The sequence below is a fragment of the Phoenix dactylifera genome, chromosome 12 (genome assembly GCF_051530095.1).
Source record: "Phoenix dactylifera cultivar Ajwa chromosome 12, Ajwa_hap1_PhDact_Kaust_v1.1, whole genome shotgun sequence".
Classification (NCBI taxonomy): domain Eukaryota; kingdom Viridiplantae; phylum Streptophyta; class Magnoliopsida; order Arecales; family Arecaceae; genus Phoenix; species Phoenix dactylifera.
Genome location: NC_143201.1, coordinates 19,935,292 through 19,953,639, shown reverse-complemented (window position 1 = coordinate 19,953,639; position 18,348 = coordinate 19,935,292). Strand labels below are relative to the sequence as shown.

The following is an 18,348-nucleotide window of genomic DNA, read 5'->3' as shown; positions in this document are numbered from 1 at the left end:
ATAACATATCGGTAGCTCAAGCATGGCTTCTGCAGCTGCGGAAAAGATGGGGCCACGGGTTGTATCTTTTGCGTGAAAGAATGATTCCCTTTCCTTCGCACATATCCACCATTGGTCTAGGTAGTAGTTGCTTTAAAATTTATACTGGTAGATGAATGAATGAAAGAGTTTGGAATGCATTGAGATCTATACAAATACAATTCGATGATCGATTGTGAAATAAGAACAATCATTCTTCCGCGCCAAAGATACAACCTGAATCTGATTTTACCTATTCTTCCAAATAAAGCTAATATGTTTTTGTTTTGGTTCTTAATAATCTAACATAAAGCCTATTGAAGTTTAGAGTGATGGTAGACATCAATTTCACCTGAGCCTTTGCTTTAATGATTCATTTGACTTCCAAACGGTGCTTGCTATATATATCGGTACGACAAAAGATGCTCAAGCAACATGGCATATCCATGGTTGGAGGACCATGTCATCAAAGAGTGAGAGTAGCTCACTTTGGGAAATCAAGGGGATTAGGGAAAGGGTGATGCTACAAGGGGTTGCATAGGAGAGTACTCAGCATGTGTGTGTGTGTGTGAGAGAGAGAGAGAGAGAAGGTAAGGGAGAATCCAAGGCTGATGATAGATTGGAATTTTGGTGGAGTTTGTATTATAACAATGGAAGATAGGACAAGGCTCTTTCCGACTAAGTAATGAAAGCACAGCCCATTGCCTAACAAATGGGACCTGATGGACTTAGCCACTAGAATAATGCCACATATTATAAAGGATTTAAATTTAAAGTCCAACTAAAGTTTTTGGTCATAAGAAAGAGTCAGAAGTCAAATGGCAACTGCTTTTTTTTTTCTCATTACACAGATGGTTTGTACCCATCTAGTTTAAATACATCCACTAATGTCGGAAGAAGGCAACTCTTTTTCTCAAGTTATATTATTGTCTGCATTCATTTGGAACCATTACTTCTTCGTGGAATAAAATGATATGAGTGCAAACGTTGAATCATTTTGCTGTTATGAGTGTCAAACTATGGACTGAGAATTTTAGGTCTTTTAATTCAACTGTTAAAAGACCATCACTTCAAATGTAAACTTGATGATAGGAGGCTTGGAGTGACTCTCGATGTGGCCAATGAAGCATGTTATTTTGTGTGAAATAAAAAATTCTCAAGCATGTAAAAGAATTTTACACATCTTTTTAAAAAATAATTTAGTTGCTTGTGATTTTTGTGAAGTGGGTAAATTGCATATCAAGATTCTGTATAGAACAAGGCATAAAGTCAAAATTCAGATTTTGTGACTTGTTATGTTTTTTACAAAAACAAGTTGCAAGAAGCTGCTAAAACTCTAGTTTCATAAAAAAATCATTTTTAGTTTTGTTAAGCTCATTCTACCAAAACTTGACAACCTCACAACCATATTTTCTAAAAACTTAATACATGGCTTCGTTAATCGTACAATGTATTCATATAATGCCCTAAAATCATGGAAATAAAAATTTTATTTGTATACAAAGTGTGTTTTATTTCTATAATCATCTCTAGTTTTTCTTCTATATATGGACTTTCCTTTTCAACATCAACTAGACTTCTCCAAAACAACATCGACTTTCACAGTTTAGGATTAATATTTCTTAAAAAGAGAATAGGAAGTATTAATTCCGGATTTGAATACTCAGTTCTTTTATTGTTTTCAATACTTTCACATTGCATCTACATTCTCAGACTTACCTTTCATTTAAATTTACTTCTCTTGCATTATATACTTTTGTTTGTCTTTTAGAGAGGTAATTGTAACATCAACGTACTTATTCGGAAAGAAAAATAGCATCATTCTAATAATAATTCTTTGGATCTTAAAACTCTCTGCCCCTTATCTCTGTCTTTTGTTTTTTTTATTTTTTAATTTATGTCATCTATGTCATGGATTCACCTGAAGTATACTGATAAAATTGCCACGATCTTATCGCAAGCAATGCTTGTGATTGATCAAAGCAGATGGAGCATTTCATTGATCCTAATTGGGGGACCCAAATCCTAATTTGGATCAATAGATTTTCGCGAGCCATCGGGTAAACACTTGACTCCATGGCCCAATGGATAAGGCGCTGGTCTACGGAACCAGAGATTCTGGGTTCGATCCCCAGTGGAGTCGTTTCCGCTGTTCTTTTTAGGTTTGAACGCCAATTTTTTGGCCTGCGCGTCCTATGTGAATAAATTAGAAGAAACCGACACGTAAGGACATTAGGGACAGCAACCAAAATTTTGCCAAAATAAAAAATTCCTCCCATAATCCACCCACTATTAATGGCATCCATACAGCACCCGGGGCCCACAATAAGGAGTGTCGCGTGTCACCAAGTGAGCAGTGAGGGTGTATTCTTTAGTGACTGAACTCCGGTCGAAATCCCAATGATGATCCCGTCGGGACCTATCCTTTTATAGTGCGCGTGCACCGTCGAGTCCCCGCGCAACTGTCCCCGTACACGACGGACACATGAACGCAAATATCTTCACCTTCCGCATAAAAGTCACGTATGCGAAGAACAATCTGCCGTCGGCAAACCGCCAGCACAAATCCTTAACACCACGTTTCTTTCATCGTACAATTCTCCTCCACCATCAACGTAGCGATGGCTCGGATGTCTTCACAGAGGCAACGTGGACGGCCGATCTAGTTCCTGCATATATTTCTCATGCACGTCATTTCGGACTCCGCTCTGCTCGCCTTTAAGAAAGAGCTTCTCCTCCCCCCCTACCACCCCCGTATCCGTCTTCCTCGCTTCGATCCCTTCTCCTTCTTCAGATCCCTCGGTTCTGTTTCCTCGAGAAAAAATGTCGACCATCTCGGTTGCCGTCTCCGTTCCATCCCCCGCCGAGGACTGCGAGCAGCTTCGCAAGGCCTTCCAAGGTACCTCCTCCTCCTCCTCCTGCTGCTGCTGCGCGTCTTCTCTGTTTCCGATCTCGCGATCGGAGATAGGTTAGGGTTTGGCTTTTGGGATCTCTTTTTGGAAACTCTAGAGGTCAATCGATCTCTCTTCGTTCTCTTGTTCTTGACAGGATGGGGCACGAACGAGGGGTTGATCATCTCGATCCTGGCCCACCGCTCCGCCGCCCAGCGCCGCCAGATCCGCGACGCCTACGCCCAGGCCTACAGCGAGGACCTCCTCAAGGCCCTCGACAAGGAGCTCACCCGCGATTTCGAGGTACTCTTTCTCTCTCTCTCTCCCCCCTCACCCTTCCCCCACCCCCACCCCCACCCCCACCCCCACCCAGTTCCTTATCTGAATGGTGTCTCCTTTTTCCTTTGCATCTTTGATCTGTTTTGGATCTGGGAACAGAAAGCAGTGCTTCTGTGGATACTGGATCCGCCGGAGAGGGACGCCGTGCTGGCCAACGAGGCCTTGAAGAAGTGGTCACCCGGCAACCGGGCGCTGATTGAGATCGCCGTGTCAAGAACTGCTGACGAGATGTTCGCCGTTCGGAGGGCGTACCAGGGCCGCTTCAAGAGATCGCTTGAGGAGGATGTGGCGGCCCACACCAATGGGGATTTCCGGAAGGTAACTCGCCGCGCTGATCACCGGTCCTGTCTTTGATCCGGGTGATCTCAGAAAATTAAAAGTTTTATTTTGGTGTGGTTGCGTGAAAGTTTTGATCTTTAATCCCATTAACGCTCTGCTTGTGTTGTAATAGGAAAGCTAAAATGGGGATACAGGTGTTGATTATGCCCAGATTGGGAGATGATTATGCATTCCTTGTCTTGATTTAGAACTATAGTTTCTATAACCTTGAAACATTAAAGTTTTAACGTAAACATATGATTTTTCTTCTTCTCAGAATAAAAAAAGAAAATGTTTTGATTTTTCATTTTGGTTTTGTTTTTTTTAAAAGAAGTGGCTGGTTTTTCTTTTGAATGCGTTTCTCTGCATGCATGAAGGTTTTGGTAATGCCATTGTTATCCGGTTATAATGGTATTCCAAAGGGGTCACCATTATTGACTGTTCTAATGCTAAAAGGGCCTCATTCTTTTGGAGTCATAACAAAGGACCTATATTTGCTGCTACCATTGATCGTTGCCACAGGAAATAATAGGATATAGTACAACAACTGCATAATTTGACAAAATAACAGCTCAAAGATCATATAATTTTTGAATTAATACCTGTGCGTACTTTGTTCATTGAATGATGGAAAGATCAAATAAAGGCTGTTGGTTCTATTATATAATGGACCTCTGAAATAATTACAACGGTCACGGTGACTGCTATTTTGTACCATGACATGCACACTTTAGTATTGTTTGCTGAGTTCACAGAAATTTGGCCTGCACCTGCAATCTTGTGCCTCATGGGCCGTCAATGTCATTAGTCATTGCAATCACACTGTAAGGAAACAATTGGTGAGGTTTTAACGGCTTACTCTGTTTTGTTAAATAGTAGCATCTAGTAGTTTCAGCTTCTCTGCTTAAATTCACAATAGGTATTTTTAGTGTTCTGATCATGCATATAATTAAGATGCCATTTTACTTTCCTCTTGATCATATTTTTGAATAGGAAGAGGTAGAGGTCAAGAAAGTTTGAGAACAATTTTACTTCTAATTTTGCTTGGTGAATTATTGGGCAATGCTTTTTGCGTCCAGCTTCTTGTGCCACTTGTAAGCTCATATCGCTATGAGGGGCCTGAAGTGAATGCATCGTTGGCGAAATCAGAGGCTAAGATACTGCATGAAAAGATTAATGAGAAAGCTTATGGCCATGAAGAAATCATTAGAATTCTAACAACAAGGAGCAAAGCACAACTGTTTGCGACATTCAATGATTACAACAATGGGTTTGGTCATCCAATCAACAAGGTATGTCCTAATATTAAATTATTGAAATTTTCTTTTACCATGTTATGGTTTATATTTCTCCCTTGCACTCACAGTGTAACATAAAGGAATGAAGTTAGGTCATGTTATTGATGTACAATATTTTTGTTGGTTGTGATCTGTCTCAACCACAGCCAGAATAACACACGGTAAGCCTGTATAAGGATTGACTACATCCTTGTGTGCCATGTGCCTTTCGTTAATGCCGCCTGCCCACACATTTGAGTCCCATTTACTAGGTTCTATACGGTCTTCACTGCAGGTAACCAGTTTGTTTGTTTTCCTTCGGGAAATAAGGTGGGTATGCCAACTTCGGGGTTCTGGAACCTTTCCATAGTCTTTGCACAGAGGACAGAGGTGTTGTCCAGGGGACCAGCATAAGACCAGTTATATTTCATCTGGGTATCATAGGATCACTTTGATTTCTATTGTTGCAAATTTAGTACCAGTTAGTGAAACCCACGAGGATTCCACACCACATCCTAATACTATCAAGACTTTGACCTTGTAAATTTTGTGAATACTGAAAGCTCTTTATTGCCTGACATTCCCGCACACATAACGGATGCTCTTAGACTTGTAAGCGTACTATTATTGTGTAATTATCATACAACACCTTGTAGGTGCTTTTTTTCCTGCCAGCTATCCAACTTGGATTTGATATATTGCTGCCAGAATAGGAAAAAAACTTATCCTCTATAGTGATACTATAATAAGCGAGATTGTGCATGATTCTGATAACTGTCATAGGTACAAACAAAAGTGGGTGAGCAGAAACTACACTGCACTGAAAGATGAAATACGCATCATAACTTGACAGCTGATTTAAAACTATTGTTGCTTGCTTTCTCAGGACTTGAAGTCTGATCCTAAGGATGATTTCCTCTTTGCACTGAGGGCCATCATACGTTGCATCATTTGCCCTGAAAGATATCTTGAGAAGGTTATCCGGCTTGCCATCAACAAAATGGGAACAGATGAGTGTGCTCTTACTCGAGTCATAACCACTCGTGCTGAGGTGAATATGAAACACATAAAAGAGATCTACTACAAGAGAAACAGCGTACGCTTGGATCATGCCCTTAAAAAGGATACCACTGGAGATTATGAGGACTTCCTTGTTGCATTGATAGGACAGGATGCCTGAGCTCTCCTGAGGTTCGCTACTTCAGCATCTTGGTAACTTGGTATATCCCATCGAAGTCGTCCCGTTTTTTTTGTGAGAGAGCGCTATCTTGGTTTGCCTTTTAGCGTGCGTTGCCATGTTGCAGGTCTTATACCATGCCAAGGTATAAAAATAAAGTGTGTCCCTATGTGCCTAGCAGTAAACTTGATGCACGCATTTACTTCTTTTCAGTATTCTGTTACATTGCTGGATGCGGGTTTTCTCCACCAAGATGTTGAATATATTCATCCTTTGTGTTTGAGTAATAAATGCATGTTTTCAATAATTTACAAGTATTGTGCAAAGATTTATTGCTTACGAGATCATGTATTGTGGACACGACGTGTCAATTCACAACCTACGGTTGTTTTCCTATTTTGGATAGAGGATTTCAAGACGCATTTGACGTGCCAGGGTGATTCGAGAACATGCTGGAGTTGAATAAAATTATGAGAACATAGGAGGCGAGACACCATTATTCGTGCATGCAAGTTGTGCACAAGGCCATAAGTAACAGAAGTTTACAACAGAAGTAATAGTTACCTTGAGGGTAATTTAAATTTTATTTGCATTTTTAAATTTTATGAATAATCCATCATTGGGCTTTGTTGCTGAATAAAATTCTCAGTGAAATAATTCCATGCAGTAATTGCAGGGCTTCCCGGTATAGAGCACTGTGACCATGATGTTATGGTTCTATATATGTTTCTATCGTGGCGGAGTTATGTTGTGCTAATGAACTTTGGGGCGTAACTTCAGCATTCATTTGAGAGGTGAACAGATTCAGCTGGCTCTTAGAGCAACCAAACACTAGACTTGACTGGGAGTTAGTATGTCCTATTTCAGTTTCTACAAAAAAGTTTCACTTCTGCATGCATGACTTTCAGACCCAACCAAACGCTTGAAGTCAGTTGTGACTACAACATAAGTCGATCGCTTACATTTTCAACTTCCACAAGCTACAAACAACCAAGGAAAACCCAAGTTTATCAAGATTTTTTTTTTCAGTAAGAATATAATCACTAGCAATTAACAAAATGTATCTGTCTGGCAACATTTTTTCTAGTAGATCAAAAGAAGAAAGGCAAGTAATAGCCTGTATGGTCTACACAAAAAGTACAAGTACAGCATGATACACCACATATTGCGAAGGAATCCCCACCGCCTTAACTACTCAAGATATTGGCAATACATTATGCAGTAGTCTGTAGCTGTATGTTAATGCGCTATAACACAAAAATCCATCTACTAGTAGCATCCATGCTTCAATAATGTGACCAAAATGAAGCCAAAAAAGGTACTGCCTTTACACTGTACAGTCACATGTACTAAGGGTGATAATTTTACTCTGGACGGCCAAGACAGTGGAATATTACAACAGATACATAGTTAAGCATTTCACAAGCAAAATTGCTTATTTTTACAACTCTACAACCTGATTTGTTCGATCTCCTTGCAACCCATTGCACTTCAGTTACAGTTGGAACTCTTGATTCAGTGGTTCCAGCAATGACTGCCTGTAAATATGGAAACTACAACATGCAATCTTGCAAATCAAAAATGTACATCACTTCTTTGGGAGGGCTCGAGAGAAGATCCGCTTGCAGTATGGGCTGGTTCGAAGAATCGCTGCATGAGGATGAATGGCTTCGACCAGTGTGGCATGAAGAGAACCCTGCTTTGAGGGGGGGAATGATAAGAAAAGGAGAGTAGAATGTAAGATGCTTAAATGACTAAATTTGGCTGGTGATTCAAAACCTTGGTGTTTTGAAGAGCAGATTGAATGACATAGTTGGCATAAGGGTGTTGCAGTAACTGCTCAAACTGAGACACTGAAAGCAATTCTAATATGATAGTTGCCTGATCATCTTCACCAAACACCTTGAGGCATTTTTCTACCACATGGCTGCTGAATTTTTGCATTGAGAGCTGTACATAATTTCCTTCAAATTGCGATACCAAATTTGCAATAACTAATGGACTTTTCAGGTCGAGGATGTATTGAACAACATAATTTCTGAAACAACAATAAAAGACACTGTAAATATGAGATGTAATGGCACAAAGCAAATTAATATATAACATTTTTTCCAAAAAATATGGCAGAAAAGATAAAAACATTTATTCGATCTATAAAGGATGTATACGAGCTTCAATCAAGTAAAAAACTTATAACCACATTTTTATTCACATTTAGTTGATGTATGCAAAGGATTCAATGAATTTAAGCACTAAAACAATTATAGACTGTCAAAATGGATTTTAGAAGAAATGCAGATTCCACAATTCTTTCTTCAAAATGGGCCTCCTGATGCTATGCTCCCTGGCGAAATACAGAAGTTGTCTATGTCCAGACAGATACATCCAATTGTCAGGTTCATCAATTGTACTCAAGATCTGAGACCAGTACTATCTAAATCAGAATTTAATTCCATTCCAAAAGAATGGGTTATACTCAAAGAACATTCTCTAACGATACAAATTTTAACAAATAATACACATCCCTTGCATTTTAAATCTATATTACACTGACATTAGCAGAGAGTAGAATAGGCCATAATATATCTTTTCCTTCAAGTGTATAAATCCTGCCAGTCCTGCTGCATGTTTTGCTTTAGTGAGCAAATACTTGTAAGCTACATCTCTCTTTGTGCTTCTCTACTAGCATTATTGTGACATATGAATTTGTGCTCATCACAATCTTGATATTATTGGATTCTAATATATGTCCAGAATGGATTCGATATTTTTCCATTCCATTGACTTCTAGGTCAACTTCTAGCCAGAATGGACTACATTTTATTTTTCCCTCTCCATTGCCCTTTGAAACAAAGGTTTTATCGACAAGCTACCAGTTCTCTCATTAATTAGCAATCAGCTAACAGGTACTACTATAATCTAGTTGCAACATAATTCTATTTTGTATGGTAGATGGCAACAGATGGCACCTTTCACATCATCTTTTGCATAGTTTTAGTACAGGAGAGGTTTTAGTTCATGAGTTTCATATGGGAGTAGTTTTATTTCAGGAGTTTAATATGTTGCCCCCCCACAACTAGTAATCTTCGATCATTTTCAAACACAATCTCTAATAGGGGAAATACTCGAATGCCTCTACCAAGCTACCAGCCAAAAGGTCCCTGCTCCATAAAGATTCTTTTCATAAATTTTTTCTATTATTTAAGCCCTAAAACATGCATTCTGATATCTCCTTACCATATACGTTTCTTTCTTTTCCTGGCCTTTTGTCTTTTACCAATCTTCTCTTCTTATTTATCTTTAATATTTGGCTTTAAGTATCTAACAGTCCCATCCCTACATGAAACTCAAAAGCAGAGTCTGAAACTATTGGATATGCAACAGATGAATAACTACATGTTGTGTAATAGAAATCCATGCCCAAAAAATGAGATAATATTATATCTGCTAAAGGAATCAAAAAATGGTTAAAAACCAAGAGACTGAACGATAGCATAAGATACAGGATATCACAAAAAAAATTTGAAGAGAACATACAAATTCATAGCGCCCATAGAAAAAAAAAATAGTTGTCTTTCTTTAAGAAAATACAAGATTCAAAAAGAGTCCAGGTGACAGAACTGGAACGGAAGAAATCAGAATATCACTCAAGCTGCAATTTTTTATCTTAAAGCTAAACTGAAGGACTAACTATTTTTCACTGAGTATTTATATGAAAAGGACTTCAATACTAATGAAAGAACTAGACAGAAGCCAGACTGTACATTGTCTTATATTCTGCCTCTGTCACACCCAAGAAACCTTGGATTTACTGGAGTGGTTAAACTTTGAAAAGAGTTTTAATCTTTATTAAGGAACAGCCCTTGATACCATCAGAATTCCTAGCTACTTTTCATCTTTGATGCATTATTATCCATCAAAGGCCCACAATTACCATATGCTTCCAAACAAACACAAATGATCAATGTGTAATCCACCAATAGAATGTTTAACAATCTAATAGTACAGTAAAATCTTAGTAAAATAAAATTAGGAGCCCAGAGAAAGAGAGAGAGGGGAGGGGTTGGGAAGAAAAGCATTCACGTCTGTAAACAGGGATAGGACCTCATAGTACATATGTTACTCTTTATAATTTGTATATCCTTCAAAGAATGTATTGAACATGCAAGGAAGCACATTCCTTATTGAATCATTTAACAGCAAAGCAAGTACCATTATGTTTTAGAATATATAAAACTTTTAGAGAAGAAATTGCTATATGTCTAAATCATGGTTTGATGGACATCCCCAAATAAGCATGTAGTTAACATATTCTATTAAATTCCATCATGCATTCAAAATCCCTCACATGGTTCTAAGTTCTACAATCCCCAACCATGGCATGTGGGCTGTGGCTCTTCATCATATACCCTGTCTCCAAATGTTTAATGCCTTAAGTGTTATAATGACAATAGTGATGTACCTAACTTAAAATGATAAATCTAATGACATACTTGTATAGCCAAACAATTTTATAATTAAGAAAGTCCACAAATATCAAATATGCAAATATATATACAGCTAAAGGTTGACAGGCAGCTACACCAACTACCAAATGAGCACTACTTGCCTCACTGTAACCCTACATCTTTCATGAGGTCCATAAATGTGTTGAGCTGTTGCGAAATGTTTTACTTTGGATCTCATGCTTTGGATGGGATGAATAGATCTTTAAAGTACTTAATAGGAATAGCAGAGACAGTAACACTCTTCATCTCAAGGCTCATGTTAAGTTTTCTATTCATCCTTGATGCTTTTATCCATGTAATGTAAAAATCCTAGGACTGCAAATTTTTCATTAATTGATGCAAGGGAATTGCTCAACAAATTGAACACTCAATGCTTTGATTTCTCATTGATGATGGGAAAAAATGACCAATAAGTATGACTCAACTAATTCATTTTCTATCATGTGTAATCAGGTAATATTTATGCACGAGTTGAAGGCAATTTTTGCAGTTTAAGTTGTGAGCATAAGATCAGCAATTCAAAGAGAGAGAGAGAAAGAGGACAGAAAGAAAGAGCAAGTCTTAGCATGATGTCAAAGATGATGCAGTAATGTAGGGTATCATATGTATATTGTAATTAAAGAAGCCAACTCATACATCCAAGCAAAGAACAAGGTCAACTATAACAGAAAAAATATTAAAAATTAGAAGGAACAGGCAATGAAAAATATAATACATGTTTTGATAATATTATATTATGAAAAATGAAGAAATAAAACAGATGGGAAACTTCCGATGAACCACTGCGCATCTATAAGCTGTTAAGCACAAGTTTTTTAATAAGAATACCTATTAAACCATATGCTAGTTTGATAATAAATGATTATTACAAGACAAAAAAAATCATGGCAAAAATATTAAATACTGTGCGTTCTTTATGGCAACACTGTTTGAGGCATGCAAGATCAGAGGTCTTAGAAAGCATGGATGTAGGTGCACTATGAAAAAGAGCAAGATGAACTCAAGGGCCTATAAATTTTAGTGCTGAAATTGCCATTATTTATTTTGATAAAACTAAAGATGTCTACATTGTGTAAATGTTAGAAAAAATTATGTCCAATTGCTTCACTCTCTCCCATGATTATCTGCAACTGATATCATCTCTTTCTAAACTCTATTGCAATGAACTCATTCAGATTGTCGACAGAAGTTAAGTCACTTGTTTTTAGACATGAATCTTCATGTCCATGATAGAAGTATATATGCATATATACATATATATTTGTATAATGTATGGCTATATGTGTTTATACATATGTAAACACAAACACACTGGTTGCAGTGGCTTGTACCTACTCAGATTTCAGACTTGAAACCTCTACTGAAAAGGTGATTGTCATGCCCTGGTAGGTGCCTTATGAAGCATGATTGAGCACCTTGGGTGATGAAAAAATGACTAGTTAGAAGTCAATAGGGAGCTTTTATATTATCTATTCTTCAGTGAATAGGCTGCAATGATCCACACATATAGTGGATGACAAATTTGTGTGCATGCAATGAAGATCTCATTAAGATTACATTTTTACTGAAGATTGGTGGGTTTTTGCATGTGGCATTTGTCAAATTGTATCCAAAACACGCCTTTGAAGTTGCATATAAGCCCATTGTGTGTGTGTGTGTGTGTGTGTGTGTGCGTGTAAACTGTTAAGACTTCCAAAAGAAGTTCAAGTGGCATAACCGAAAATTGATCTTGAAGATCAAGACCCCATTCTTCCCCCTTCCAAAGTTCTACAAGCCCCTGAAGAACCATGTGACCAATCCACTTAAGATGAAAAAGAAATACTACCATTCTATGCGAAAGGACCTGTAATTAGATTATCAGGTTTAAAGTCTTGAGGTGAAGAACAATAAACTGCATTCATATTGGTGAGAATATTACCCAAAATCATCTTGAGCTAGTTTGAGTCCATTAGTAGAGATTTCTGCAACCAATTTCATCCAATGTTCTCCTGTAGAATGAGATATGCACCGTTGCAAGACACAGCATCCATGTTGATGGGTTGCAATATCAACACAATGCTTTGTAGCAGCATCAAAAATAAACTGTCACATATAATGTTGTTTGAGGTCAGTGTATGTGAAACAACAGAAGAATAGTTGGAACAGAATATGTTGGTGTTGTGCATGAATTGAATTTGAATAGAATGTAAAATCAGCTGAACCTTATGCTACCTAGTCACAAGTCACAACCTAATCCCAAGTATCTCTGTCTACTCTCATATTTCTAATCTTTTTTCCCCTCAGGTTTATTCTTACTTGATGAAAAAATTTTCAAATACTTCTTGAGAGTTTGAACTTTGAAGCATCTAATGAATTATAATACATATTGTAAAATTTTCCTATCTGGCAAGATATTTGTAGTTCTTTGATCTTCCAACATTTTATAAGTGAATTCTCAGCCATTTCATGCTCATGATCAGACGCATAAAATGATATTTAAGAAAAAGCAGCTACATCCTTTTCTTTTTGAACATTAAATTGGACAATGTTTCAGAATTGTAACCAACAAAGATTAGTAATTAGATGTACCAACACAGAGTACGTATAGTTTAGCTTCAGAGCGAATAAGAATGAGAAGGGAAAATTTTAGAAATGTGGGGCACGAGATTCTGCAAATGAATTGTGTTTGGTACGTTAGTTATAGTATAACAAAGAACAGTAAGAAGGGAGGTGTTTGAAAAGGATCAAAGCATCGTAAACAAACTGGAGATGATCTCTAGATTTTTTTTAAAAAAATTTCAAATACCATTCAGTTTAAAGAGATTGAATAAGATAATTATACAACACTTTATTGTATAATTTGAATTGTTTTGGCACTGGATAGGACCAATAAGCATATGATTTGCATAGTAAATGAGGTCATTAAGTTTTGTCAAATAAAAAGAGGTTGTAAAGATGGATGTCGTAAACTAGTGAAAAAAATTTAAAAAAGAGTTCATAACAAGAAACTTAGAAGCAACACTAAGAGATAATAAAGTGAGAGAAAATCATGCGAGATGGTCTGGATTAAGGTGTAGGTGAAAAAACTTCAGCAGAAATGGGATCCCAAATATGAGTAGAAGTTTAGGAAAATTGGGTGAGGACTTAGATGGAAGTAGTGTCAGACAAAGCTAAAGGTTTGTAGGACTTGCCATTGGATAGAAACTTGTGTAAACACAAATTATGAAAATGAGTAGTAAGATGGCACATGGCACCAAAGTGCTACTATTGACTCAAGATTGTGACAAAGAAATGACATTTTCAAGCAAGAAAGTGGTCCTATAAAATCAATCATAGCAGATGCACCCCAATGGAGATAGGCTCTTGTAGTTTGCTTCCAAGTATGCAAGGCTTACTGCTAGAAAGCCAATCTAGTAATGTATTCTTCAACCACCAAGGTGAAAAGAGTTGATGTAGTATGAATCGACAATGTTATTGGGGTCACTTCAACCCTAAAAGAGATACATTTCCATTTCACATACATTGGTGGCATGAATCTGTCTCTAGAAAAAAAAAAGAGTACAATTCGAAGTTTTCACGATGGCCCTTACTTTGGTGTATTATCAACAAGAAGAATCATATCGGTCAAAGGTTGAAATATGCTGGGCCAAAAAAAAAAAAGAACAAGGAAAAAAATATCTTCAATAGAATCAACTAAGTTTGCAAATTGCATAAAGAAAGGCATCTCAAGTTAAAAAGCTGTATAGCACTTTAGTAATTGAGATGCAGCAAAAGATGTTATAGATGGACAAAAGTATAGGCTTTAGTTACACTCAATAATCAACCAGTAAGCCTAACATCTGTTTTTCAGGGAGCAAGTCTCATGAGATCCGATCCATGCAGTGGTTGACCCAACCAAGGTCGAAGGACTCCTCCTGAAGCTTCTTCATTGGAGAAGTCGGTGTCATTTCTGAGTAGTGGTTTCCTAATGTCGTATTTTACCAGTTGTGGCCATGTTGTCTCAAAACCTTATCACTTGTACTTTTCCAAAGAATTTGATTACTAATAGCTATGATCTACCTATACTTTTCATGAAATATATCTACTTCTACAATGGCTTCTTTGATGCTTCCTGTACATTGGATATAAATCCAAGTCTCTCGAAGAACAAGAAAAATTTTGTTGTTCTGAGAAACTTGGATTACTATAGTGCAGGAGCTGAAAATGCATAATGAAGCATGCTAGTTATGCATCAATATGGATGAGAATAATCTTGATGGAAATCAAGCTTCATGTTCTGTTAGGTGTTTGTAGAAACTTCATCTCTTATGGTCTAAACTATCTTTGAGTACCACATTATACAGTAGGTGCAAAATTGCATCTCACCAGGATGATAAAGATCCACATGAATCAGCACTTACCTTTCTCTAAATATGTAACCTTGATTCATATGCAAACAGAATCCTATATTTTGTGTTTCAAACACATCCGTTACAAGGATAATTAGAAAATCAAGTATTTAAGCAAAATATGTAAATGGTATTCATGGATCTGGCACTCAAAGCATAATAGGACGAGTTATGGCTGATTCTTGCCATGACATTGTGGAAAACTACTGTTAAGCATAAATTTTGTTTAAATTTGATTATTCAGGTGAAGGGTTTTCCAAACACTATAAATTTAGCATATACATCAAACACCATAAGCTATTTTTAAAGTACGTTTGCAAAGTTTAGGGTATTTTCAAATGTCAATGAAATAAACACAGGCAGCACATCAACGATCTGTTAAACTATCTCATGAATCAAATTTCATATATCTCAACTACTAAAAGAAACTGACACTTCCTACTTTTGAATCAATCGTGATAAGGATCTCAAGAGCTGGCAGCTCTATAAAAAACATCCCAGTAGGTTTATTACTTGAGTGATTCTATAAATAACATTGAATCAAAATTTGACCAGTGAAAAGTAGATAAGCCAGTATTACTAATGTGGTGAATGGAAGCAATCTCAATGCTCTGCTCAAAGGTGAAGTCTGCTTAAATTTTATAAAAGAATTTTCTGTATATATAGAGTTTAATCGGTGATGAATGAATATTGACTTGATCCACAGAAAAACTTGAAGAGAAAGCAGAAAACTCTCAATTGAACCTTTTGAAGTAATTAACAAAAACTGTGCACACGTCCATTATAAACAACTGCCAAGAGATCAAAAGCATTATAGGAACATCTCCTGAGAATAGGATTCAGAACTGCTATTCTATAGTAATTCAACCATGATAGTTCTATATGGCTGATAGGAGAAGCCTATGCATATACCTTATTATCCTCAACTGTAAGACATTGCAGGCACCGTTGTACCACATGATTGCCATTTAGGTCCTTGATGAGATCCAAAAACCCTGGTCGTAGTGCTGAAATAACCAGAGCAATTTGCTGCCTGCTTTTTAGAGTCTCGATCAGCTTCTGTACAGCCCTCGTCCTGAAACAATATGGCATTATTAAAGGCCAATCTATCAAAAACCTAAAATAAAACTCAAACACTATGTTTAAATATTAACGTAGGTTCTAACGAGAAGCAAGATAGTGTCAATTATCAAATGAGCAAACCACTACTACCCATGTATGTTTAGAGAGATTCTAACGAGCTCCTCTGCATCTTCTGTCAGCATGAGGATGATTCTCGTCATTTGTTCCTCGCTGCATACATCCAGAAGCTTCTGCATGAGATAATTTCCAAAAGGATCCACCATGAGCTCCACCACATGATCAATGATCCCATTAAATATGACATCCACCTGAAGACTCCCCTCATCAAACTTATGCTGCAAGTACCGACACCCGTGCTGGTCCTTTGCAATGGAGTATACGTAACCCTCAATGCCCATCAAATCATCATATTTCAATGGCAAACTCGGAGAGTGACCAAGCTCAGGTTGGTGAACATCAGGCACACTGTCCACATTTGCAACCCGGATTCCTCTCAAGTACATCCGGTCATCGAGCTGCAGCCTTTTCCTCTCCTCCAGAGGACAATGACATTGGTTCCCAACATAATGAAGCCCCTTCTCCTGTATAATCAAACTGTTCTCACATCCAAAAGGCTCAACATTCCTCAGATTTCTTGCCAAAAATTGTGACTGAGGCGCCCAACTATATGGCAAGCTATGGACTTGCTTAGAAAGCATGAGATGATGGGGGCTCAAGGAATTCCATGCATTCAGATCCTGGCCGAGAGCCACCCCACTCTGCAGTGACTGCAAGAAGGATGAGGGAAAGCCCAAACCCCGGGATCCCCTGTAACAAGAGTTTGCGCCAAAAGCACCATCGGCACGAATTGCTTCCTCTCTCCAGAGAAAATTCTCCGGTGCAGTACAGAGACCATTGGAATAGGACGCCGGAGAATCCAGTCGGTGGGTCTCCATCCACGACTCCAATCGATTAGCATCCACAGAGCAATGCTGCTGCGGTCCATACCCATACAACCTCTCGTCCACATCAAAGAACAGAACAGAGCGCCGACGCGCCCCATAGGCATCATCCACAGCACCCCCCGGCACCAAATCGCTGCCATAATTGGTCCGGAAAAGATAAGGGCTAATCGCGTTGTTCGCGAGCGCCAGCGCCGGCTTCGGCTTGGGTGGGAAACCGAGCGGTGCTTCCCGATCATCCCCGATGCTCATGGAGCGCAGCCCGCCGACCAAGCCGAGCTCTTCCATCATCCAGTCCTCGCCAGCGGAGGATCGCCGGGCGCCGTCTTCACCGGCGGGGGACAATGTGCCCGAGAGGGAGCTCGACGACGACGACGACCCCTCCGACACGAGGTGCGGCGGGGACACGCATGCATGACCCGCGCCATATCCATAACCATGCCCGCGGCCATCGACAAGCGCATGCGATGGTGATGGGCATGCATCGGCGGCAGAACCATTCATGTCATGAATCGGATGCACATGCGGTATCCGACGGGCATCGTCATTGCCGGCGCGAGCATCATCATGATGATGATGATGGGGATGAGGCGATGTTGCATAGTTGATCTCATCGAGTAGCATCTCCATCTCCTTGTCTTCTTGGATTCCAAGCCTCATTGCCGGCCTCCTTCTCCCCTCCTTCCCTAAAAATTCGTTAAAACCCCCAAAAAAAAATCAAAAAGAAATTGAACAAAAAAAGAAGAAAAAACAACAGAGGATTTGAGGCCAAAGAAGATCAGTTAGATCATCAGAGAAACATTAGGAGAAGGGAATTGGGATTGGAGAGAGGGGGTTAGCATCAGGTTCTTGGGGGAGTCGGTGAGGCATGCAGGAGAGGAGGAGGAGGAGACGGGGAGTAAAGGGGAAGGGGAAGAGAGAGGTTTAGAGATTTATATATCGGAAGATTAGGAAAGAGGCGTTGGGGCGCAAGCTTCCAGCCTTTACACTTGATATGCGTACATAAATATACGGGAGTTCCAGTGCATATACCACTGCCTACTGTATAGGAGTCACACGGTTAGGAAACCATGGCCAAGTGCGGCTTAATGGGCTCCTTTGGTTCGCGAGGAGCATTTTTATTTTGATAAAGTAATAGATTTTCAGAATATTTATATTTGGTTGACCATCTACTTTTCTGTAAAAGTTACGTGTAACTTCTATTATATTCTTAATAAAAATTAAATTTTTAATATTTTTTTAATGCTGAAGGATTTTTTTGGGAAAAAATAAAGATAAAGTGATGCCCGCCTCATGGAAAACACTTTTTTCATGAAATGTGGAAATCATATTTCCATGAAAATATAAATTTTTCATATCTTTTCTTTGAAAACTCCAACTAAATAAGAGGTATTTTATTACTTTTTCGTTGACCATACTTTCCTCCTTT

General features: G+C 38.4%; 2 protein-coding genes and 1 non-coding gene across 3 annotated transcripts; 2 read left to right on the top strand and 1 right to left on the bottom strand.

Annotated features, from left to right (window-relative positions):
* Nucleotides 1-2,088: 2,088 nt before the first annotated feature.
* TRNAR-ACG (transfer RNA arginine (anticodon ACG)) lies at nt 2,089-2,161 on the top strand. Its single transcript has one exon. It is a non-coding gene; the product is annotated as a tRNA-Arg (tRNA).
* A 570-nt stretch (nt 2,162-2,731) lies between these two features.
* LOC103701753 (annexin Gh1-like) lies at nt 2,732-6,334 on the top strand. Its single transcript, XM_008783913.5, has 5 exons — nt 2,732-2,917; nt 3,067-3,212; nt 3,348-3,566; nt 4,646-4,858; nt 5,730-6,334. The coding sequence occupies exons 1-5, from the start codon at nt 2,842-2,844 to the stop codon at nt 6,021-6,023; spliced, it is 948 nt and encodes a 315-aa protein (XP_008782135.3). The 5' UTR covers nt 2,732-2,841; the 3' UTR covers nt 6,024-6,334.
* Nucleotides 6,335-7,367: 1,033 nt separating this feature from the next.
* On the bottom strand, nt 7,368-17,897 carry LOC103701752 (uncharacterized). Its single transcript, XM_008783912.5, has 5 exons — nt 16,108-17,897; nt 15,808-15,970; nt 12,447-12,610; nt 7,800-8,058; nt 7,368-7,716 (listed from the first exon to the last, which is right to left on the bottom strand). The coding sequence occupies exons 1-5, from the start codon at nt 17,577-17,579 to the stop codon at nt 7,609-7,611; spliced, it is 2,166 nt and encodes a 721-aa protein (XP_008782134.2). The 5' UTR covers nt 17,580-17,897; the 3' UTR covers nt 7,368-7,608.
* Nucleotides 17,898-18,348: the final 451 nt, after the last annotated feature.